Consider the following 25,848-nt stretch of genomic DNA (forward strand, 5'->3'; position numbering starts at 1 on the left):
CAAGCTACCAAGGTTGAGAAACACTGCCTTAGGGGGAAACTCTCCCTTCATTATTCCCCAAAGTATGCCGCCGACGCTGAAAAGCCGGTGACACTGAAAAAGATGGTCTTGCAACTGGATGGTCTTACAACTGGTTCTTGCAAAGTTTATTTTATTAATCAAATTTATATGACCCATCTCACAGAAAGCAGCTTTTGATGGAGCATACAAGTTTTGACTATTGCAGCATTCCCATAATCATGAATTGGGGTGCCTTGACTTGTGAATGTTAGTGAGCCAGTGTTACATGATTGTCATTTATGATCTTAACTGCCAGTTTCCCACAAGCAAAGTCAATGGGGCAAGCTGGCAGGAAAGCTTTCAGGTCACCCCAGTAAGTCATTCTTGTTGCTTTTTTCTCATAAGAAAGCCGTTATGGAGTATAAGACCCAATGAGCTTGTATTCTGTAGCAAGCAATCCTCCGTTTTGTGTGACTGCAGCAACCTGTGTGCAGCCAGTGTTAACCCTCCCCTGGCCCACCTGTGGCATCTGCTGCAGTGGTGGGTTTCAAAACTTTTTACTATCGGTTCTGTGGGCGTGGCTTGGTGGGCGTGGCAGGGGAAGGATACTGTAAAATCCCCATTTCCTCCCAATCAGCTGGGATTTGGGAGACAGAGAATAGATGGGGGTGGGGCCAGTCAGAATTTTTACTACCGGTTCTCTAGAATTGGTCAGAACCTGCTGAAACCCACCTCTGATCTCTGGTCCACTAGGCTCCATAGCACCTACCTGCAACACCCCAAATGCACCCACCGTACTTCCCACCTGTTCCCATTTAACCCCCACAGTCCTGGGGTTATGACAACCAGGACTACCATCAGTACGCAATGCTGCCACATGTTATACTTTACAATTACATCGCTTAGTGACAGCCATTCCAGTCTAATTGCCATTGTAAGTGGAGGGCTAGTCTGTATACAGTAAAACAACAACCATGACAATTGAATAAGGGGTGGGTTTTTTTTTGCTTTTTTCAATTTTTTCCAGTATCAGTGACAAATATTTCAAATAAAAATGCAGTCTTAAGTGTCACAAAAAAATCCCAAGGGAAATACTTCTACAAGCTAGTTTGGCAATACCATACTTAGTATGAGTACTAAAGAACTTGCAATTAATTCATCTGTATTGGAGAATAGTTGAAATAATATTTTAAAAATAAAGACAATGTAATTAAAATAATGCATAAATGGACATTTTTAATATAAACGTACTGTTGAAGAATTACAGAAATGTACTGTTAAAAAGCTTAAGCTGTAACATGAATTACATTCAGTTGTATTCCAAATTGACCCTAGTTTAACTATGATTCTAGAGAATGTTATAGATTACAGTTTTTAGAAAAAGAATTCTAAATTTACAGAACAGCATTGTTTTGGAAAAAATAAGGCTATACAAAGAGGTCCTTCTTAACATAAATAGATTCTGTGTCAGTTCCATACACAAGAAATGATCCTAACACATCTAAACTGTTTATTGATAAAGTTGAATTTGAACTTAAATTTGTAATCTCAATGCGATCTTTAGTAGGATCATTATTCAACCATGCACTAATTATGGACTGATTAGCTGTAGAATGAGGTAGAAATGAAGTATTTCTTCCGCCTAAAATAAAACACAGAAATATTTTTTGTTATCTTCAGATAAAAAAATGAGAATTATTTAAATGTAAGGCAAATATCAAAGTATACATATTGTTAAAGAACTTGGGTTTGCCATTTGTCAAAGTTTACATTTTGCTGCTCTAGAATAATTTTAATCATGTTCGCTGTCTTTTCCTTTCAAGTTAGGCTATTATTAAAACTATGTAGATATCTGGAATTGAAGGCTAAAACAGCAATAGCGCTTAGATTTATATACCACACCATAGTGCTTTATAGCACTCTCTGGGTGGTTTATAATGTCAGCCTATTGTTCCTAACAATATGGGTCCTCATTTTACCCATCTTGAAAAGATGGAAGGCTGAGTCAACCTTGAGCCCTGTCAGGATTGAACTCCAGGCTGTGGGCAGAATTTGCCTGCAATACTACATTTAACTACTGCATCGCCAGGGCTCCTTGCAAAATGTGCGTGTGCATATAGCAAGTGGGTATGTATATAGCATTTTCAAGCAGCCTCATCTTGGTTTGCGCAATTAGTGCACAATTGCAGGAAGATACATAAGATGTTCCCAACAGATGCAAATTTCAAATTACCGTACATTTGCCCTTTGAATCTGAATTTCTGCAATTTGTGTGCACAAAATGCACAGCCATACTAGTTGCTAATCTAAAAGCAATTATTCTAATATTTATGTGCATTTCCTCTATTCTCCACTTGCAAAAATCTGTAGTGGTGAATGTGGGCAGCATGGAAAAATACTATACAGTACATGAAAGCATTTTACATTAGAAATACAAGAGATGTTTAAGTTAACTATAGCAATACTGGCCAACAATGGACCCAGAAAAGTTGCTATTTCTATGCTAGTCTGCAAGCAGCATGAAAGAATTATTTCATTAATCAAAAGTTTGGATAAATCTTACTTGTATGAAGAAAAGATTTTCTTTCAGTCACATCAGAGGAAGCATCCCAATGCCAAAGAGATCCATCTTCTGAACAAGTGAACAAATGATCAGGATTGGAAGGATGAAAGTGTACTTCCCATACTGTAAAAGTAAATACATGCAAAATATAATATGCAAAGGTAGAACATTTTTAAAAAGTTATTTACATTTCAACATTATGGTAGCAAATGTTTAAAAGTAATTTGTACAGAAAGGTGAAGTAGCAACACGTGAAACACCCAAGAAGTTATTCTATTAACATATTTCTATATTCTTATTAGCATATTTCTATATTCTATGTTAGCATAGGACATCTTGAAATTGTTTTAATTTCAAGGGATCTGTTTTGGAAGAAAAACTGGCTTCCACAGATTGGGGGGGGGGTCACACACAACTTAGATTCTGCATATGTGCAGATGAAACTTCGCTTGCTCGCCCACCGCTTGCATGAACCAGTTCCTAACAAGCCACTGACCAGTACTGATCTGTGGCCAGGTAGTTGGAGATCCATGCTTTAGACTAAGAATAACAATCACTTCCAAATATGGTACTGATTTGTTTGGTGTAGTCCTTAACAGATTGTTAAATAAACCACATTTAAATGGGTTTAAACAAACCAGGACTCAGGTCAGCATGCCAACTAAATCAGCAATTTTTGACCACCTTGGAATTAAAATTCTAAATAAGCCATCAAAGCACATTTGTGAACCTAGCCATAATCAGATTAAATCTGAGTCCCAATTCTTTGTCTTTTTTCTGACTTTTTCATCCAGTGGATTCTGCCCAGTATATACACTATTCACTTGAGCTTATGTTGATAGACACCAACATAATTTGATTTTTTCTTCTGTAGTACAGAATATAAATTATATCAGTTGCCGCATATCTTCCTCAAGAAACAACAGAAACAGCACTGGTGGGAAGAGAGTAACGACAGTGGGATGGGGGTAGTGCAACCATCCTTACTCTCCTTAACCTCTCAGCAGTCTTCAATATCATGGTCCATGGTAAAAAGGACAAAATGGTCTATGGCTGAACCCTGGCAAGACAGAATAGCTTTGGGTGCAAGAAGATTCAAGATCTGGGACTTTGACATCTTTAGTTCAGGATGCGGTCATACCCCAGATAGATCTTGTTTGCCACTTGGGGGTTCTGGACTCACGACTCCTGTTCGAAGAGCAGATGGCAATTGCAGCCTTTCTACAACTTTGTTGTGGACTTTCCTGGATCAGGAGTCCCTGCACTCAGTCACTGAACTCCTGATTGTCTAACTCTTGGACTACTGCAATCACATCGGGGTACCCTTGAAGAGTATTCTGAAGCTTTAACCTGTGCAAACTGCAACAGCATGAGCAATCTTTGTGGCCCCTAGACTGGCCCATGTTACCATTGTTTGTGAACAACACTGACAGCCAGTTTCCTCCCAGGTGCAATACAAGGTATGGATTGTTAATTTTGAATCCCTGCATGGCATGGGATCAAGTTACTGGAGAAATCATCTCATCCCAATGTGACACCCATGTCAGCAGAGGAGGCATGCTATTGGTCCCGTCTGTCAAGGATTTCTGGCTGGCAGAGTCCATAAGAGCCTTCTTTGCTATAGCACCAGTTCTTTGGAACATCTTGCCCCAAGTCTATATTCACCCTCTTAACCATCCATAAGAGCCTGAAAACCAGGCTCTGCCAGTTGGCCGGGGCTCCAATGGACCAAAAGTAGATCCCACCTACCCGCTGTGCATCCTGCTCACTCCCATCTTTTAATCATAATTTTTTATTCTTAGCGTGTATGTATGCACACACACACAGTTTTAGTGCTTTTAATGTAAGCTTCTCCAGAGTTGCCTTGTAGTGAGAAGGGCGGTAAACAAGATATTTTTTTCAAGCACTGGTGATGAAAGATTGTTCTCCTAGTTGTTACTACTACATTAGAATTGTGATCCTATTTGTTTAGGCACTTACATTCTGCTTGATGAGCATTTAGTAAGGAAACTGGCATGCTGCCTTGTCTTACATCCCAAATACTCAACATTCCATCTTGACTACCTGTAGCAACAATATGTTGTTGATTGGGATGCCTATCGACACAATGTAGTGGTACTCTTTCCCCTGTCCTGCATAGAAAAAACATTAAAAAATCACAAACGTTGTAGTCAAACACTATTTAAAACCCTGGAAATATATACAAACTGTCATGTCCTCCAAATTTCTGCTGAAAAGTATCGGACTGCCACATTTTGGCAGAAATAAAACCAGAAGTTTTTGGTTGTTCTGAGTTTTAGCTGAAGTAAAATCCAGAAGGACCCCAGAGTAGTTTTAAACAGGCAAAGTTGGTCTGTACCACCTCTCCCCCTTGAGAGCTTTCAATCTGGTCTATTTCCAGCCTGTGAGATTTTCCCAATATTTTCCTCTGCTCTTGTCTCCTGGGCTGCTACTGGCGTGATTTGTATCCCTTTTCCTTATTGTGACAACAAGGAACAGGCTTGCAATATATGCCTGATCTGCCTAACTCTTACCAGCGTTTTCCTTTCTCTCCTTCACTTCTCCATAGCCAAATCTGACGTCCTTGTCTTTTTCTCTCTCTCATCTAAATAGGTGTTACCCAGATTAAAACAATCTTATTTCATTTGCATCTAGAACAAAACATCCAACACACATATTTCAGTTTAAATAGACTGCCTAATATTATCTGTGCAGGCATTTTGCACATCCCTATCGTATAACTATTTCGCTTCATCAGAGCTTTTTATATGAAAGCAAAATGCTTACAATGAAAATATTTGTGAAGGTTCATTTCCTTGCTGTCTGAAATCCCATATTTTTAGCTGACCAATGGAATTGACTGTCAGAATCTCTGTTGTACGAAGTCGAGTCACTGCTTGGAGTGTACTGCTATCAGCATTATCTATGAAAAATTAAAAGAAACACTCATATTTAACAATGCCTCTTTAAAAAATTATCAAGATTTGGTGACACGGCCATATTATAGAATGAAATTGCTTAGCAAGTACAGCACTGCACATATTGTCTCAAATTTGAGCACTATCTCCATTTCTTGTGCACCAACTCTACATGTGAATTTTAATGCAACAAAGGATTCAGGTAGAAATCAATTGCCCTAAACTAAGAGCAAACACTTTAAAGTGTACATTACATAGCACTCTTTCCAATAAATCACAATATTGCAGTGACTGCTCAGTTGAGAAAACAATGCTACCTTCAAAATTTCTGCATACTAGAAATATTAGCTTTACATTGCCAATAACGGCAATTCACAAAACTTTAAAGTATTGGTATATTCTTCTCATATAATCTTTGTCAATGCAACTATACAGTATTCTTTAATATGAAGATTTGAGATACAGTATTGTCTGTCCAATGAGAATATAATACTGAAAAATAGAAAGCTACCTTCCACAGGAAAATACTTCCCCTTATGCACAGGACACCCTACTAAGTGGATTTAGAATGTGGTGGGCACCAGTACAGAATTATTTGAAATTTAGGTGGAAGTAGCTTCCACAGTTGAAATTCTATTCATGGAAGCTGTTGTCATCTAATTTTCTTGGGAATGTGCTACAAATCATTCCATTTAGTAAAGACCCCTAGTATTTTAAAATACGATGATTATTGTTATCCCAATAAAATAACTCTGGTTTCCAAATTTATACAGTGAAAATTGAATTCCTGCTAAAAGAGGAAGATAAGTAAGCAAACTGATACTTTCTCTATTCTGAGCCATTTGCAAAAACCTGTCAGATACCTTATAGCAATATGCTGGCATATATTTACGCCTTCATTATTAGACTTATCTGCCTACCTATAGTACGTACAGCTTCCTTACGGTCAGTGGTGAACATGTTTATCCTACCATCTTCTCCAATACTAAAAATTTCAGGGCTATTGCAAATGATCCCAGTGCATGATGCACTTCCCCAGGAGTGATCATAATAATGTGCTTGTTCCCATTTCTGATTTATGGAAAGAGTCTAAAATATAAGAAAAAAGAATCAAACTACCCATTAATTGCACAAAAAGTTCAATTACAAGGTTGCTTCAAGCAAAGTACTACTTCAGACTAGACTTAAGCACAATAATGTATTATATACAAATTACTGGTAATATAAAATTATGCAATATTTGAAATTATAGAATATAAGATTCATAAAAATACTATATGTATATTATATGAAAAATAATATATATGGGAGATTTATTGCATTATTACAACTACAATAATGATTTTCACTGTGTAGCTCTCAATTATTCTGCTTGGGTCAATAAACTTATACAAAGCCAGAATTTCCTTTTTCTAATAACTAAGTATTTCAGACTGTTCACTTAGACTCAGATTTATATTGTGAAAATATCTTGCAACCTACTATCAGTACAATCTTAATAAGTGTTGTACAATTCAATTCTAGACACCTGCAATGCACTTTGAAATCCCAAAGCAGTGGGCAAGACAAGGAACTAAAAAAACCCAAAGCACACACACAAAATACTGTAAAACAATTAACTGTAATTCACTTTCTATCAGTGGTAGAAAATTTGTCTATGTAATCAACTCAAGAGTCTTACCTTTGCTGACAAAGCCTTTTATTTACAGTGGGATCAACTGTAAAACAGTTTATATTCACCCTTGCTCTTTTAGAGTTATATTAAGATTGCCCTATTAGAAATTTTATATGTCTGTGTTATTCTTTAAGGATTCAGAACAACTTGGCTACAGATTTAAATAAATCCTTTATACAGCAAATTTCAAAGACAGGAAAACTTTATTTTAGAAAAAAATAGCTCCATGGCAGTGTACAAAATAATAATAATACCAGACTACCCAATTTTTCTAGACAGAAATTCAGCTTTGCTTCCATAAGGTTTTAGATGAACTAATGAATTGCAAAATAAATAATGAATGTACAAAATAAAGCTGTGAAAGACAGGATTCCTTAATATTTTTTGAACAAAGTATTTTGCCAAAGAGACCAAGGAGGAAAGATCTAGGTTTCACAGTTCAGATAGTGCTTATCTAGTTTAAATTCAAGTTTGCTTGCATAGGTAGTCTTTGTGCCATTTATCTGATAATGAAAACAAATACCATTTACCTGATTATTTTGATGATGCCGGAAAATGGCCACACTCCCAGTAGATGAAGCAGCAACAATTCTCTCCTGATCCAAAAACTAGGGGGGAAATCTAACATGTTAACACAATAAATGATTTCATCTTTAGTGAAAAGACATTTAGCATGGTAATACATGTTTGTATTTTTATGTGTGTGTATATATTAATTATAATGGCAAAAAAGAATTTGGAAACCTACTTTCATAAGTGTGGAACAGACTTAATACAACATAATATCTTGAAGCTTCTAAAGCAAAGATAATGCATGTCTTGAGGCCTCTTAAAAAGTATTTAAACAATTTTTACCTGCATATCCATAACATCACCACTATGTTGGATATCACAAAGCAAATGTGGTTCTCCATGATATTCACCGTTTGGGACCAAGCCTGCAAAATCTCCAACAGACCAAATGGAAATCTTATTTTCCTGTAAAATTATAAGAAATATATATTCTTGTACAATGTTAATGAAACAATATGTATTCATCATTTACCAAATTATTATTTTGTAATTTATTAGATTTATATACCTTTTGTACAGGAGCTCAAAGCATCCCGTTTTTCTTCCTATTTTTTATTTTACTCATAACGGCAATCCAGGGAAGTAAGTTGGGTTGAAAGGAGGACAATGCCAAAGCCACCAAGTGAGTTTCTGTGGCTGTAGGTACTATCAGAAAATAGTAGCTACAATATCAACAAGATCACTAATGACATATGCTTCTATGTATAGATTTTGTCCAAAAGATGTTATTGAAGAAATGTCAGATGTAGAATATATTTTATCAGACAAGACAGATAGCAGCTCCCCACTCTTAGTCCAATGCTTTAACTACTATTCTACAGTGGCCCTGCTATTTTCTCATTTTCAAATAATCTAGAAAAGTACCTAAGATAATGATGTATACAAAGTACTATATCTTTTATTGTATATCTAAATACATAATTACTGAAATGTTTTGTTATGTCAGGTTATCAATTAAGATGCTCTATAAACATTTTCAGAAGTCATATATGTAGCTCTGAAAAAAGTTGTTTTAATGCTACATTTCCAAAACAAAAGCAGATATTAATTAATTAATGAATTAAGTAGCACCAGCTGCCTGCAATTACTGTGAGTTCAAATCTCACCAGGCTCAAGGTTGACTCAGCCTTCCATTCTTCCGAGGTAGGTAAAATGAGGACCCGGATTGTGGGGGCAATAAGCTGACTTTGTATAAAAAAGAACACCGCTTGTGGGGCGGGGCGAAAGCCCTACTAAGCAGGTATATACAAAGGTATGAAGGCTATTGTTTAACGCATTGTAAGCCGCCCTGAGTCTCCGGAGAAGGGCGGCATATAAATCGAACCAATAAATAAATAAATAAAATTTGCATTAATACATTGTTCCGTTATCTCCAGTATATCTGCCACCAGGGTGGATAAAAATCAATGATTTTTTTAAAAAAATCAGATTTTTTTGATTTAAATCGGATTTTTTTTATTTTTCTTGAATTTATTTTAATAAAAAACTTTTGGGGTAAAAATCTATCGTAAGATAGTTTTCTATTTAAGATACATAAATAATTTAGTTTATTCAGCATGAAATGGAGCTTAGTTATGTAGCATGAGGCTGTATATTCTGCAACACTGGGACTATCGGTGAGTCAGCAGTGGGTCAAAGGAGTAGCAGAGAGCAGAGTTGCTCTTTAAAAATTATGATTTAAATCGAGTTGATTTAAATCACAATTTAAATCATGATTTAAATCAAATCCACCCTGTCTGCCACTGTTTAAGTTTCAGTAAAGTAGGAGTAATTTAGTTCAGCTGACAATTTTTGAACCCTGAGGCAAAATTTAAAAAAGAACGCAATAGCATTTAAGCTTAAAATTGCTAAGCATTCTTAATTCTTAGCCACGCGGTGCTTCACTAAAGCAAAACAAAGGGGTCGATTCACCGACGACAAAAACAGTAGTGCACAAACTAATAGGGATTAGCTTTAGGATTAAACTCTCAACAACTAGGGGGAAGTCACGGCCGTGGTTCAGGAAGGCTCCACAGCAAGCGCACCAAGTTTTCGCGAGCATGACAGTTGGGAGGGCACAGAAGGCGACTGGGGGGAAAAAAGTCGAAAAAATGGTTAGGGAGGAAAGTCGAAAGACCTGAGAAAGGAGGGACGCCGGTCACTCAGGCGTCCGAATTACCTCATTATCCCACGAGCCGGTGGCGAAAATCTCGGGAGGCTGCAAGGCAGTGGCCGATACGGGCCGCCAGCGGGTTTTACTGATTTTCTGGGATACATACTTGCCCACTACGTCCTCCATATTCGGGGAGAGACACTCGCTCCCGCGCAGCAAGATCACGCCGCAGGCTTTCAAACCCGGACTCTCGATTGGCTCGCAAACGTCACGGGAGACGGCTTCCGAAGGAGGACAAAAACCGCTGTACCTGCGCCTAAAGAACAGCCATCTCTGGAGGAATGAGAATTCCGATGGTGTCGCGAATAGGATGCGTCTTCCCTTGACGATCTAGGCTTCTGCTTTCCGAAAGTATCGAATTGAGAGATTCAATATTTGTCTCAACGCGATTGGTATGAGTGACATTCTGCACTATAGCTCACAACGTCGCTTTGCACGAGCAAATTGAAAAGATAAATGGAAAAACCGACGTCATTAAACTATAAATCCTGAACTAATGTATTAAGGAGTAAGCCTTACTGAATTGCACATGGTTTTACATCTATATACAATATGCACAGCTCTGCATTGCATGATTGGAGCCTACAGTAAATACATTCAGGAGTAGTATCCATGCAATGCATTTTCCAACCTGGCAGAATGGAGACTACAGCGCCCAGAATTCCTAAACAACAGATTTAAATGAGAATTTGGGGAATTGAAGTCTCAATAGAGTGGTGCAGATCTTAAGCGAATCGGCTTGAAGGAGGCTAGAAGACCACAGGAGCCTCACTGAATTTAATAATACTTGTTGCTGAATCAAGCAGACATGTTTCTGCTGATTAAACTATTTCAGTGTTTTGTTTTCCCTTTTAAAAGATATAATCTTCCTTGAGTCTACTTCAGTTCCTGGAGAAATAATGAACATAATTCAAAAACTCTATCACGTTATTTTTGAAACTCTTCTGTTTTTCCCATTTAGCTTTGTAGGGATGTACACCTGGCTGTCTTTTGCCTGATCTCAAAAAGATGAGCAGGGTTGAACCTGGCTAATAACTGGAGAGGAACCCACTGGGGAATCTCAGTACTGTATATTTAATAGGAAAATGTTAAAAATTCTCCAAAAGCAACAATGACGATTTCCATACTACTGCTAAGAAAATTACAATGACACATCAATGAAATTATAGGAGCTGAGTTTAACTAAAGAGAAACTTCCAAAGGCAGACAGTTACCTGTATATTACAATTGCACAATTCTGAAAGAAGCTTGTTATATATGAAATTTAATGCTACAGCAGCATGAGGTAACACTGAAGACAAATGCAGGTAGTCCTCAACGTATGACCACAATTGAGCCACAAATGTTGCTATGTAAGAAATTTGTTAAGTAAGTTTTGCCCAGTGGTGGGATTCAGCCAGTTCGCACCCCTTGGGGAGAACCGGTTGTTAACTTTCTGAGCAGTTTGGTGAACTGGTTGTTGGAAGAAATCATTAGGGCAAAGAACCGGTTGTTAAATTAGTCGAATCCCACCACTGGTTTTGCCCCATTTTACAATTTTTCTTGCCACATTTGTTAAGTGAATCACTGCAGTTGTTAAATTAGTAACATGGTTGTTAAGTGAATCTGCTTTCCCCATTGACTTTGCTTGTCAGAAGGCCGCAAAAGGGGATCACATGACTCCAGGACACTGCAACCGTCATAAATGTGTGTCAGTTGCCAAGCATCCAAATGTAAATCATATGACCATGGGGATGCTGCAATGGTCATAAGTGTGAAAAACAGTCAAAAGTCCTTTTTTGGTGCCATTGTAACTTTGAACTGTCACTAAATGAACTGTTGTCAGTTGAGGACTACCTGTATTACATTTAATTTAAAAAATTGCCAATAATTTGTATCCTTGAATAAGATTGCATTTAATTCATATAATTAGGTTTTATGACTATTTATATAGACATAAATCTTACTAATTATTATGCTTATAACCCAAGGCAGAGGAACTTGTACTGTACTCCCTTTCACAGCAACATTCCCTTGGAACTAGATTGAGACTTAATGACTGGCATCTGGAGTGGGTTGGTAGTTAAATGACATTACATTTTATTTCTTCATATTGCCTGAGTGACAGTGGCTTTCCAATGTCTCAGGTTGTACTTACTCAGCTCATTGAACCAGAGACACCAATATTAAATCTGGAAACTTCAGAATATCAAGCATATATCAATGACTGCTTTAAAATATTTTTATTCAAAAATTAAGTTTATAAAATTGCTCTACAATGCATTTTGTAAAATTCTAATCACTACAGAATTAAACAAGCTTTCGGTGAATGATTCTGTGGAGCTTCACTATCATAGCAAACAGGTCTACTGGTTAACTAAATCAATTTTGCTAATTGGTGCCATTTTCAAGAAAATATACACAGGATTGAAATATTAGAGAATTTTTTTATTAGAACTCCAATAGGAACAATAATACTGCATAATGTGTTTATTTTTGTTTATTTAAAGTGACAAGTAATATGAAATTAATTTCATCAGACAATACATATTTAATTTCCATGGCATGGCAAACATTAATACTAGATTTGTTACTTGTATCTCATTAGAATATAATATACATACTGTGGTGGAGGGACTTACATAGAAATTTTAAATATTTACTAATGAAAGACATAAGACTATTTTGAAGTATTTAAAAGCAAGTCATCCTCCAAAATTAATGATATAGCCCTCCTAACAAGACCCTTTTAAAAAACATATGAGTATTTGGATAACACAGAAAAATGTACAAAATGTTTGAAAATCACAAAATGACATAATAAAGCAGTTTGTCATTGTCAGTAAGAATATTTTGTCACTGTGAACACAACTGTACTGCTGATATTGAAGAATACTGTGTCTCACATATTCCTGTGAAATACCAGCATTGACAGCATCTCCCGTTAAGTGATTTAATTGCCCTGAATCAGTTCAGCAGCTTGATGATGTTATTGCATCATTCACTTCATTTCTGATCATACAAATCAGCTCTTTCTGGTTCACCATATTTATATTTTTGGCCCAGCAGTAATTATACTTATGGCAATATAATCGCCACCATAAAGAAGCTGCTTTCAGCAGTGAATTTCAATTGAAGGGACTTCTTCAGCACTGACAAATTCAGTCATGGCACATTGCTTAAAGCGTGCTTGAGTACCTGTCACAGCCTTCCATTTCACAAACAATAGCAACCCAACATTTTTTCAAAACTATTTCCCAACAACCAAAATAAAATAATATTTCAGCATTTCTAACATGTCATTACTACCTTTCATGGCAATTGACAACATCAGAGTCATTATTTTTCACTCAATCTTTATATTATGTAAGTGGAGATGAAAGAAATACAACAGAGTGGGAAAGGTGATAATTCTGAGGAAAAAAATGCCTGGGTCAACATTAATTTGAGAAGCAGCTATGATCCTGCCATGAGATGCTTGTAAAGCATTTCTTTGGTGTTTTACACAATCCATGTTCAGCTGACACATGTATTCCAATTGCCTGTGTTTTGCCCACTTTGAGCCATCCACTAACACACTGGTGAAGTCCACACAACACACTGATCCAAGACTGCATAGTGTGAACACAGCGCACTATTTATACAAAGCAGGTGCACTGCTTTAGTGCACACATAAGACGCACATGGCTGTGTATATGCCTACAAGCAGAGTTTAATTTAGCATCACCCTATTTCAAGTGTTTGAAAACCTTTTTTGTAAACTCCACCTCACATCCCAAGCTGCTGTTTAGTTATATATAGAATTGTCAGTCACATGCTTCCGTTTAAAGGAGACATCTTCCTCCCTACGACGACCCCACCTTTATCCTCCTCCTCCTCCTCCTCCTCAGTAAGCACCTCTAGCCCCTCCCTCACTGGGTCGCCAGTGTCCCCTTTATTCGGTTAACTGCGCTTGCGCATACCGGTCGCGGTTGCCCGGCGGCGGCAGCGGCCGTTCAGAATGTCGAGGGCGCCAGGAGGCGGGGGAGCAGTCCCTCCCTCCGGCGGACGCGCAGCAGCAGCCGCTGCTGCGGGAGGAGAGGAGGCGGCGCCTGTGTCGGCGCTGGAGGTTGTGTCCTTCCTGGGGAAACTCCTGTGCGCAGTCGCGGCACTGAAGGCGGCTCTCTACCTGCTCCGCAGAGTCTGTCTAACCATGGCCTGGAAGTCTGGAGGCGCGAGCCACTCGGAGCTCATCCACAACCTCCGCAGTATGTGTGCGCGCTCGGCTCGGGGGAAGAAAGAAAGGAGTGGGAGGAGGCAGAGGGAGGGGCCAGGGCGCGTGCTGCCCATTCTTGAAACCCGACGCAGGCATGCACTCACCCACCCTTAGCTCCCGACCGTTGCTAGGGAGTGACCGCTAGGATTCCTGCTGGCTCTCCGCGTCGCGCGCTGGGGTGGGGGTGGAGGGCACGCGGCGGCGGCGGGGGGGGGGGAGGAAGAGAAAAAAGCCAACTGTCACTCGGCGACCTCTGGAGACTTAAAGCGGGGGAGGCGGGGGGCGGGGTGAACTTTCCCGCTCTCGGCTTCTTTGCTGGGCGACGATGGCAGGCGCAATTGTATTCGCTGTACTCGCTTGCTAGTCGGGCGTGTCTCTTGCTGCGGGGAAAGCCTGTTTTGAGGGCAGTGTCCGCATAGCTTCGCTGCCAGGCCCGGCGGTGGGAGTAGCTCCCGGAGCCTGCCTCCCCACAAGCCTTGCTTTCTTTGCTCCTCTCGTGGGATTTCTTCTTCGCCGGGCGTTCGGCTCTTCTTTCTATATACGGGTCTAGGGATCTTTAGGGCTGCATGGGCGGTGAAGGCTGCTCATACGTAGTTTCCTGAACTCTGGTCCGCTTGTTAATGCGTGCCTCTTAAAAACGGAAGGGTTCCTGGTGGTACCTCTTTAGGCAGATTTAAGTTTCTAGTCCGTCAGGTTGCCGAGTAAGGAGGAAAAAAAGTGCTTTCCGGAAAGCCTGGCAGTTGGCCTGTCTCTTCTGTCACTTGCTTATTATTATGCAACGTTTCGTCTCTTAGAGTGAGTCTTATCAGTTATTATAATGAACTTCGTTGGCTTGAGCTGCCAGCTTGTTGGGAATAAACATGTTGCACGTTGTCCTATAATAAGAGAGCTAAACAGAATAGGTAATACAACTATAATATAATTTTATCTGGGAGTTCTGTGAACTTCCTTATTGTTCAGGGCATTTTTCAGAGAGAGAGGGTCATCGGAAGGTGCACATATAAAGTTCCTGGCCCTCCAGATCTGCCTTGAATAAATAGTATTTTGGTGTAATTCTTTATGAAACATTGAAGTTTATGTTGCCAATTAAGATTCTGGCCCTTCCATTCAGTGGGATATTCAGTACAAATAAATTTGGCGTAATAATATGCATCCTTTTTCATAAAATGGAAAAATATCATTTACAACAAATCTAGTTTGCTCTCTTCATTTGGCTTCCAATCTGGTTGTACTGTCTCATTTGTGAAGATATTGTAAATGAATAGGGTAGAAATGCAGGCAAGTAATGGCAAGAATAGGAGGAAATGATTTGTGTATTATATTTTATCCCATTTCTTAATTTTTAAAAAAAGAGTATAGTGGACTTAAGGTTTATGCAGTATAGTGCTTCAGGTTTGGGACTAGCACTGGGGAAGTCTTAGTCATAGAAACTTTGGGCTATTCATTGTTTCTTGGCCCAGTATAGAAATAATTTAAAAGCCCTATGTTACTAGTCAAATATAAATATTTTACTTTCTAACATATGTAACCTAGATCTCACTCCCTGTCTTTTGAAGTTGGGAAAGACTATGATACTTTATACTCAAATATCTGCATTTTTCACAATACAGAAGTAGTAGTGGGTATTATTTTATTTTTTACTTTTTCCCCTTGGTGCTGCAGGAATAAAAAGCTAAAAGCTCTTTCTGGTATTAATGGGGTTTGCAGTTGCTAAATTGAGCTTAATATTTGCTTCAGTATCTAGTGAAGTATTTGCAGTCCTCGACTTATGACCCCAATTGGGACCAAAATGTTGGTCATTAAACAATGCGATTGCATTTCTAAATGCAATGAGAAATCACTTGACCACATTCCTTAGCAACCACAATCTTCGTTGCTGTTAAGCAAATTTTACCAGTCATTAGCTGAGGACTTACCCCAATCCAAACCATTCTGAGCTTCAGTAAGGTAAGGAACTGCCTCCAACTCCCCCTATCTTATCTTCCCCCCATCCCTGCCCTTTTGACTGTTCTTGTGGGGCAACAAGCAGCTCCAGAGCTGCATAGCCACCCCAGCCGATTGGTTGCCCTCACCATCCTGCGCCCCACCCAGCAGAGCAGTGCAAGTAAGAATGTTAGGCAGTGGGGAAGCCAAAAATGGTTTCACCCAATGGAAAAACTCGGGGTGTGTGTGGTGGCTCAGGAAGCCATATGTAACCAGTGTTAATTGGAGAAGCTGAGCCATTGCTGCCTTTTACTTTTTCTTTGCAGCACGAAAAGAATTTGCCCTGGGAAGCATGATGCAGGAGTTCAGTTCACACCTGAACATGACCTTTTAGGGATGGGTACTTTGCCCTTGGATTGGGAGATAAAGTGGCAATGTTGGTCTATGGGAGGCTGCATTTGTCTTGCTATCAAGCCCCAGTCACACATTCATTGACTGTGAGGAGCCCATCACTTGAACCCTCTTTGAGGTCTTTCTTCCAAATTGGAGGATTGTATGGCTGTGTGTGCATGTGTGTATGTGCGAAGGATATGGAACTCTGATTCCAGTTTAGTTTGCCTCATTTCTTTGGATCTTCCTTTGGCAGCAGGTTTTTTTAAGAGGGCAACCTAAAGTCTGCAAATGTAGACTAACCATATGGTTGGGGAAGTGGGGATGCTACTACTTTTATCCTTGAAAAACCCAATAGACAAATGAGGGTTGGGAAGAGGAACAGGAAAAAGCAGGTAGCAAAACCAGATCCTAGTTTGAAACAGTTCTGCTGGATCCTTTTCTTGCAATCCCTGGGCAGTTCTGAACTATGGATATAGTCAAGATGGCTTTTGGGTACACTGTAGCTCTGGGGCTACTTGCCACCTGCAAAGCAGAATGCACAGTAGCCAAAAGGGCAGAGATAATAGGGGAGATGAGTGACGGGAATTGCAGCACTCTTGTGATTGTAGGTGTGGGCATTCTACCAATCACCCAAATTTTGATCACGTGACCATGGGGGCGCACTGCAGTGGCTGTAACTTTGATTATGGGCCATAAGTTTGTTCATTGCTTCTGTAACTTTGAATGATCACCAAATAAATGGCCTTATGTCGAGAACCATCTATAAATACGTAAGGTTCTTGGATCAGACTCTAGCATGATAATGGTTTGAATTTTATAAACCCACACTTCTAGTGGTCTGTAAGTTTGCAAGAGTAGTAATGCTATTTTGCAGATTCTCAATGGCATTGTCATCTTTTTAAAACTGATTTAAGAACTTTAAATATATAGACACCCTATGATCAACTGGATTATTGTTTCAGATATATTTTCTTACCAGATTCCTTAATACCTTCAATAAAAATAGAGCTTCTAATGTACTGCCTTCATTGGAAAAGTCCTTAAAAATTCAGGAAGATATTTAGAGAGGCATCTGCCTTGAAAATAGCCAATGTTGAATTGTATAGCACAATCAAACATCAGGAGTTGACCACAAGAAATTTTTATGATATTTTGCATTATGTCATAAAATGTTTCATGATAATTTTATGTTGTAATGTTTTTATTTACCAAATAAAATGTACCAAATTTCAATTCCATCAGAGTCAGAGGTTCTAGGTTCAGGATTTTGGATGTAAGCAGTTTGAGGTATCTTGGTTCAAGAAGTCTTGCCCTACAGTGTACCATTTTGCCCAGTTAAATGTTACAGATACAAAAGTTTTAGTAGAATATAGATTTAAAGGTTATGGAATCTATTAATTTTGAACATATTGGTAGTAATCATATAAATCTTGGAAGTTCATATACTATAAATACGTAGGCAAACGACTTGAGATATTTTTTAGGAACTGATAATCATTACATAAAATATTTTTTTAACTCCTCTTGCCTATTTATATCTCACAAAAGTTTAGGAATGTTTATTAAAACAAACCTAAATAATCCTTTGGTACAAAGTACCAAACTCATAGTAATAACAATGGCTTGGAAGTTCTACTAAAAGTAAAGAACAGTACTGTAATGTGGATCATATGTTACATAGCTATAATCGTTGCAGCATTAATATAAAATTGGTATAATAAATTAATTATTTTAAGGAGAAGCTTAATGCTTTCCTTTCCTTGAGTAGTTTTTAATGTTTATCAACGTTCTATTTTTTCTCTCCTGAGCAGTTTATGTTGTACATGGCTGCTATTGTACCAGGAAACCAATGGCATAACTTCAGACTCAGTGAAATCTGAGTCCTTGTGTGAGATATGAAACAAATATTATTTGTAGAAGACAGACCATAGCTCAGTTCATATTCATATAGTCCATATTCTTTACAGGCAAAAGTTCTCCATTTCATTCCTTATCATAGTAGCTGTAAAGACTAGATAGCAAAAGTTCTCTGACATGTATTATAGTAAATAACTATAAACTTAATTTCAATATACACCATCTTATGTTTTAAATGTTGCAGAAATCATTATTTCCTAAATAATATGGGTCTATAGTTTATAGGGAGAAGCAAACTTTTATCAATCTTAAATGTGGGAGCCAATTCAAGAGGCAAATCACTGGAACAAATATGAAGATGTATTTTCTAAATAAGACATGCATAGCTATTGTACATAGCCACAAATATATTTTAAAGACCACCTCATGTTGCAACTATATCTGGAATTTTTATAAATTTCCCAAAAAGTAATGATGGGTAGCAACTGGAAAATGTTTCATATCAACAATTGAGTTAGATAGACACCAACATAATTTGATTTTTTCTTCTGTAGTACAGAATATAAATTATATCAGTTGCCGCATATCTTCCTCAATGGGAATGCTGTTGACATTTTTTTAGTGAATGTTGTAATGAGATAATGAGCCATTTATGTATTCGATTTATATCGCCACTCAGCTTATGAAAGCAGCTGTTCTTTGGAAACATATTCTTTGCTGTTCTTTGCTTTTTCTAAACTGAAAAAACAGTGATAACATTAGATTTACTTGGCTTGATATTAATAATAATATGTGTTTTCGTATATATATATTATATTGGTGTATGTAAAAGCAACATTATTTATTTGAATTTTTTTCTCCTTAATGTATTTATTTCATTTCATTATTATTCTATGTATTTGAATTTTGTTTGCTTAATAAAATCATTTTTGTTTTTTGTTTTTTGAGTTGCAACTGTGTCTGTGTCATTTGCAGCTCTCAGAATCTGAGGGCAATAGAATGCAGACTGAAACATTCTGGAGGCTGAACAGAAAAGCTGAACATATGGAGAAAACAAGAACAAGGAAATCAAATGGGCATCAAAATAGAATAGACTATGCTAGCAAATGGAATGTACTGTATCAGAATGTTATTCTGGTACAATGGGGGCAGGCATTATAGACAGTTTAAGGAGCTAGAATCAACCATTTTTTTAGTTTGTTTTCATTTTTGTAACATCTGTTTTTGTATTTATAATTATTTGTATATTTGTATATTTTATCGCACAGCTGCTCAGAGTCAGCTGAAACCACAAGATGGGTGGCAAATAAATTTAATAATAATAAATTGTAATGCTGCTGCAGAAATCTAGCAGCAAACTTCTAAATAAAAGTCATTAGATCAAAAGCAAAGAGTTAAAACTAGGAAGATTTATTAAAATGCCTTAAAGAACAAATAAAGCTGCAGGTTGAAAAACTGGCAGGCATTGTTCCTCTAAATCATACATTGTTCAGAGGCCAGACACTCTGATTCCAAAGAACAAATGAAGCCATAGACCGGAAAAACATTTCACCAACTCTTCTGCTCTGTGTTGCTCTGAAAGCAGCTGCAAATCATACTGGGTTTCTGTCAATGTGAGGCCTTCAAATATCAATGGCAGATTGACAACAGCAATGAAAACAGTAACTTCTCAGAGAAGTCTGAGGGCCTCATGTGTTTTGACCATATTATTTTTCCTCATTCCAGAATAAGAGCAAATTAGAGCAAAGGAAGAAGCCAGCCAGCTGAGCTCCCCTCCTCCCTAGTCTTATAAGAGGAATGTTGATTTCTCTCTTTTTTGTACTTTAATTCATGTTTGTTTGTTTTATGTTTGTTTTATTAGATTTATATACCGCCCTACTCCCGAAGGACTCAGGGCGGTGAACAGGCACAAAATAAAATACATAGATACAAAAGTTAAAAAACATAATTAAAACCAGATTAAATAATTTAGCCCGAGACAATTAAAAATCCCAATAATTTAAAACAGATTAAAATTTTGATTTAAAAGAATTTTAAAACGGGAGAAAATTAGGCCAGGCCGGCTTGCTGGAATAGGAGAGGCTTAAGAGCATGGCGGAAAGTGCGCAGATCCAGGATCCTCCGTACCTCTGGGGGGAGCTCGTTCCAGATAGTGGATGCTCCCACAGAGAAGGCCCTCCCCCTGGGGGCCGCCAGTCGACATTGTTTAGCTGACGGCACCCGGAGGAGCCCCTCTCTATGAGAGCGTACCGGCCGGTGGGAGGCTGCTTGTGGTAGTAGGCGGTCCCGTAAATAACCAGGTCCTAAGCCATGGAGCGCTCTAAAGGTGGTGACCAAAACTTTGAAGCGCACTCGGAAGACCACCGGGAGCCAGTGCAGCTCGCGCAGGAGAGGTGTCGCACGGGAGCGCCATGTTGCTCCCATAACCAACCGTGCGGCCGCACTCTGTGCCAGTTGGAAGCCTCCGGGTGCTCCTCAAGGGGAGCCCCATGTAGAGAGCGTTACAGTAGTCCAGGCGGGAAGTGACGAGGGCATGAGTGACTGTGTGTAGGGAGTCCCGATCCAGAAAGAGACGCAACTGGCGAATCAGGCGAACCTGATGAAAAATCCTCCCATATTCATAAATGTTGATGTCATTTGTGAACTGATTTTGAAATATTTGAATGTGAAATATATATATATGTGTGTATGTACAGTATGCACACCAACACATGTTGGTGTTTAAAAAATAGGTAGTTTACTACAGTGGCACAAACTCAAAGGTTCTTCTTGATTCATGATTATTTTATAAAAATTAGTTTCAAAACACCAGAAGTTTCTTTTCTCTATTTTGCACATAAATTGATTCAAAAATAATCAATAGATTTTCTGCTAGCTGTATTTTCAAGGGCTATGATTATAAAAATGTAATTTGCCTAAAATCCACCAGAGGCTTTATAAGAATAAATGTATGTGTAAATATATTTTAGCATTTCATATAGTATATAAACTTTGAATGAAGCTGCAATTTTAATAGCATTAATATATTTACATTTTGACTAAAATCTTCTTTTTTTCAGAAAACGGAATAATCAAATCGGATAAAGTATTTGAAGTAATGCTTACAACAGACCGAAGCCATTATGCAAAATGCAACCCATATATGGATTCACCTCAGTCAATAGGTATAACCACATATAGTCTGTCAGATTAACTATCTAAATGTTTGATTTTCTTAAAGATTCTGAATCTGAGTCTGCTTTCTGTATGCTTCAAAAATGTATCATGGCTTTAGAAAAAGTGCAAAAAAAGCTAAAAGAAGAGAATATACTGTATTTACTACAAGAAATTAGTAATGCGGAAAAACAACTACGGAAGAACATAATAGAAATGTGTGGAAATTAATATTATACTGTAGAAGTGCTGAAATGTATTTTCCAGATAGTACTGGAAATCATTTTTCCAGCCCCCAAATTAATTATTTAGAATTCATGCTTCCAGATGGTTATAAAAATTATATGAGATGCCAGATTTGTCAATGGCATTTAGTCACAATGATCAAATTCAGTTTCTGTGTTCTGAGGCAATATAGAATATAGAATAGAACAGAATTACAGAGTTGGAGGTCTTCTAGTCCAACTCCCTGAATATTTCTGAATGTGGGGAACATATAGCAAATCATTATCTTCATGTTCTGCTTGTGAATTTTTTTTTCATTCATGAATATTTTGTCTGTCGCTGTTGGAAGCAAAAAGCTGGAAAAATAAATTCATAATCTAATACTTATCAGAAACCTCTCCCACATTTATTCCTATATATTGATTTCTTTGTGATGCAAATTCTTTGTTCTTGGGTATTCGTCTTTTGAAACTAAGGGATGAAAATATGGACTGGATTAATGTATTGCACTTAGCTATAATGTAATTTGTTTGGTTTTGATTTAGTGTATATAAAGCTGTGTGGTATAAAGCTACCACATAGTGGTAACTATGGTTTATAGTACTTGCCCAATGTACAAATGAAGCAGTTGGGAAATCAGTATAGTTAGTATAATTATTCTTTAGCGCTACCTTCTCTTTAATAATCACTTTTTAATTATGATAAAAGTTATAATTTGATAATAATTTGAAGATATTTATATTCCCAACAAAAATGTATGGTTTCAGCTTGGGTTTGCAATACTGAAACAAAAGGAAAAAACTTTCTCAATATTCAGGACCTAGTTCAGGAGCAAAACTGTCAAGACAAGACAGTGGTTGGTTCAGTGAAATTTATAATGTTCGTAATGGGCTTGACCAGCATACCTTAGGAAAAGCCTTTTCCCATACTCATATCCTCCACTGAAGTCTCTGAAGGAGACTTCAGAGACTATATATGGAGGTTTTTTTTTAAATTAAGAAACAAAAATTAGTGCCTTCTCATACAGAACCAGAAACTTACAGATTTCAAAATATTTTAAGATGATTGCTTCTTCAAAATCAGGTCGATTTGGACAAATCCTTTGTTGCACAAAACGGGAACAGTAGAATAGTTACAGAAAGATTTTTTTCATAACACCAAGAACATATATCATGGAAAAGTGATTAAACAGAGGTATAAGCTATTTTTGCTGTATGAATTAGAATAGTGATTGCATTCCTTCATTGCAATTGTTTCTTTGAGTGAATTATTCAACAAGCCTATGCCTGGAGCAGTGTTGAAATGTAAAATTTGTTACTACCGGTTCTGTGGGCGTGGCTTGGTGGTGGTGGGGTAATGTGACTGAGTGGGCGTGGCCAATTTTTTTTTAAACTTTTAAAACCATTTTTTCTACAACCTCTTCGGCTGAAGAGGTAAAAAAATGCTTTTAAAAACCTCTGACGATCCCAGCTGAGCCGTACGATCATCAGAGGCTTTTTTTTTTTACTTTTAAAAGCATTTTTTTTGGCTGAAGAGGTTGTAGAAAAAATGCTTTTTAAAAAAAGCCTCTGATGATCGCGGGGCTCAGCTGGGCATGGGGGGGGAGGGATTTTTGCTACCGGTTTTCCGAACCACCCGCCGCCATCACTACCAGATCAGGCGATCCGGTCCGAACCGGGAGCATTTCACCCCTGGCCTGGAGTCATACATTGTATTAAGTCAAAATGTGATTTGTTTGGCTTAGTAATATATGAATATTGGGATACTATGGCCCAGCCAACTTTTCACTTTAAAAAAAAAAGTTATGTCTTTTAAAAAAAGTCAAAAGTTGGGTGGGCCATAGTACCCCAATATTCATATATTACACTAAGTCAAACAAACCGCATTTTGACTGTTTGTGTGTGTATATAAAATGTATAAATCCAATATATAAATGAACTTTTATTAGTATTGGCATTTGGTAGTGGTAGATAGTTTATACATAATTTAAATTTCTTTAATGCTACAAACATAAGCTTTCAATGGGGTGACAGGTGAGAGTAAATGACAACACATCATGATGTTTAACAAATGACAAAATGCATAATTGATGCATCAGTTACTATCCAGTTACATAATCATTTGTGTAATAATCATTTGTGTAATGATGTATGTATTATTTTGATATCATAGTTTGTAATAAAAGCCTAAGAATAGATGCAAATATAGTTATTTTAATTTTAAATAATTGGAAAATGCTAACAAATGGCCTCAGAATTAATTAACTGTTCCATCCAGAAAAGTTGAAGCTGCTTCTGTCTTTGATTTCAAATTTCTGCTAATTTACATTTCAAGTCAGTTAATTATTATTTTTTACAGAGTTTGATATTTTTTCTGAATGTTGCTGGCTCTTTGCTGTAGAAAGCACATTATTTTTTTATAAATATCAATGCTAGAATTTCTTTTCAGCAGCCTAGATTCTTAGGAAAATTGTGCTAAAATATTATTTTAGTGAAAATAATAGCTAAAATTGTTATTAAATCAATTCAAAAGGTTTAGTTGAAAAAAGGTCTTGATATTTTTTCTTGAGGCAATTTCTAATAAATAATACAATTGCTAAAAATACAAGTATGCTGAAGTGGACATTGTGAATACGTTTAAATAAATAATTAAAATCTGATGGTAATCAAATAGATATAAGACGAGATGAAATGAAAACAACAGCTATGGAAATAGTGTTACATAATTTTTCATTTTAGAAAGTTGAAAAAGAATGTAAGGGAAAGGATGCAGTTGCCAAGAATATCAACATGTTCATGTACATGAAGTCACTAGGAATTGAATTTGATTCTGATACTTTATGAATATTTAGCACAAGAAATATCAGTACATTTCCCAATTCAAGATCATGTTCTCCAATGATACTTGTTTGTTCTTTCTTTCCTACTCATTTAGTTATATGTTAGCTGGCTGAAACACATCTGCTAGCTGAATCTATTTACTTGAATATGTTTGATATTACTCAGAAAATGTTCTTTGCCTTGTAGGATTTCAAGCAACAATCAGTGCTCCACACATGGTAAGTCTTAGGTTTCTAACTACTGCAATTCCATACTTTAAATCTTGCATGCTCATTTTAATTGCCAATGTATTGGTTTTAAAGTAATGAAGGTCTTATGTTAACCTCAAAGATTAATAATTTATTGTTACAGAAGTCTCATGTTATGAGAGAGGATTCATTTAATATTGGAATGCAATGTATGTGTTAATCCTCTAAATTCCACAGATCTATTCATTTCAGCACAAATCAACCCATTTCCAGAATAGCATATTCTTTGTCCTGGTTTGGAAAGCCTTTACAAATGTAGTTAGAGGAGTGTGTCTTCTTCTGTAACCTGCCTACTTCTTTTTCATTATGTCATTCTGTTCTTTATTCACATCTTAATTACCTAAAATTAAAAAGATCTTGGGTGCTTCAAAGCGGACAGCATCTATTGATACCATCCAAAGGGATTGTGCAGTTATTACATAATTCCTCAACAAATTTTCTATTGTTTAATAAAAAGAAAATAGAAAAAGCTGTAGGAATACATTAAATGAGAAAAATAGAAGACGTCATTTGAAACTACTTGTAAAATTACATGAGTGAAACAGATTGACAAAAATATAGCCTAGAAAAATATCTTTTAACATTTCACTAGTACTTTTTTTTTTTTTTTAATTTGATTTATATGCCGCCCTTCTCTGGAGACTCAGGGCGGCTTACGATGCGTTAAGCAATAGCCTTCATACTTCTGTACATTTTGTAGCATTCCCATGGTTACATGATCAACACCAAGGCAAGAGCCTTGGTGGCGCAGCAGGCTAAAGTGCTGTTAAGTAGCACCAGCTGCCTGCAATTACTGCAAGTTCAAATCTCGCCAGGCTCAAGGTTGACTCAGCCTTCCATCCTTTTGAGGTAGGTAAAATGAGGGGGGGCAATAAGCTGACTTTGTATAAAAAAGAACACCGCTTAGGGGGGTCCAAAAGCCCTACTAAGCAGGTATATACAAAAGTATGAAGGCTATTGCTTAACGCATTGTAAGCCTCCCTGATTCTCAGGACAAGGGCGGCATATAAATTGAACCAATAAACAATAAATAAATAAACATTCAGGCACCTGGTGACCAGCCTGCATTTACGATTGTCACAGCATCCTGTGAT

At 37.3% G+C, this 25,848-nt stretch overlaps 2 protein-coding genes across 4 annotated transcripts in view; one reads left to right on the plus strand and one right to left on the minus strand.

The window, feature by feature from the left end:
• Positions 1 to 1,219: 1,219 nt before the first annotated feature.
• On the minus strand, positions 1,220 to 10,079 carry NUP43 (nucleoporin 43). The gene is made up of 8 exons (XM_034419003.3): positions 9,888 to 10,079; positions 8,012 to 8,134; positions 7,687 to 7,764; positions 6,402 to 6,570; positions 5,351 to 5,486; positions 4,544 to 4,695; positions 2,564 to 2,686; positions 1,220 to 1,642 (listed from the first exon to the last, which is right to left on the minus strand). The coding sequence occupies exons 1-8, from the start codon at positions 10,005 to 10,007 to the stop codon at positions 1,428 to 1,430; spliced, it is 1,116 nt and encodes a 371-aa protein (XP_034274894.1). The 5' UTR covers positions 10,008 to 10,079; the 3' UTR covers positions 1,220 to 1,427.
• A 2,214-nt stretch (positions 10,080 to 12,293) lies between these two features.
• Positions 12,294 to 25,848, plus strand: part of PCMT1 (protein-L-isoaspartate (D-aspartate) O-methyltransferase) — a 28,651-nt gene continuing 15,096 nt past the window's right edge. For all 3 annotated transcript variants that reach the window (XM_034419008.3, XM_034419006.3, XM_034419007.3), the window contains exons 1-3: positions 12,294 to 14,107; positions 21,348 to 21,452; positions 24,693 to 24,724. In XM_034419008.3, the coding sequence (XP_034274899.1) occupies positions 13,861 to 14,107; positions 21,348 to 21,452; positions 24,693 to 24,724 (384 nt within the window). In that variant the 5' untranslated portion in view covers positions 12,294 to 13,860. The remainder of the gene's footprint in view (positions 14,108 to 21,347; positions 21,453 to 24,692; positions 24,725 to 25,848) is intronic.

This window comes from Pantherophis guttatus, chromosome 1, assembly GCF_059756535.1.
Source record: "Pantherophis guttatus breed Tessera chromosome 1, ASM5975653v1, whole genome shotgun sequence".
NCBI lineage: Eukaryota > Metazoa > Chordata > Lepidosauria > Squamata > Colubridae > Pantherophis > Pantherophis guttatus.

Excerpts from the sequence above, each read along its gene's own strand:
- NUP43 (XM_034419003.3), bottom strand. The coding sequence starts at position 10,007 with ATGGAGGACGTAGTGGGCAAGTATGTATCCCAGAAAATCAGTAAAACC. Across the intron at positions 7,765-8,011 it reads GTGATGTTATGGATATGCAG|TTTTTGGATCAGGAGAGAAT; the intron begins GTAAAAATTGTT and ends TTTCCCCCCTAG. Across the intron at positions 6,571-7,686 it reads GGCATCATCAAAATAATCAG|ACTCTTTCCATAAATCAGAA; the intron begins GTAAATGGTATT and ends CTTATATTTTAG.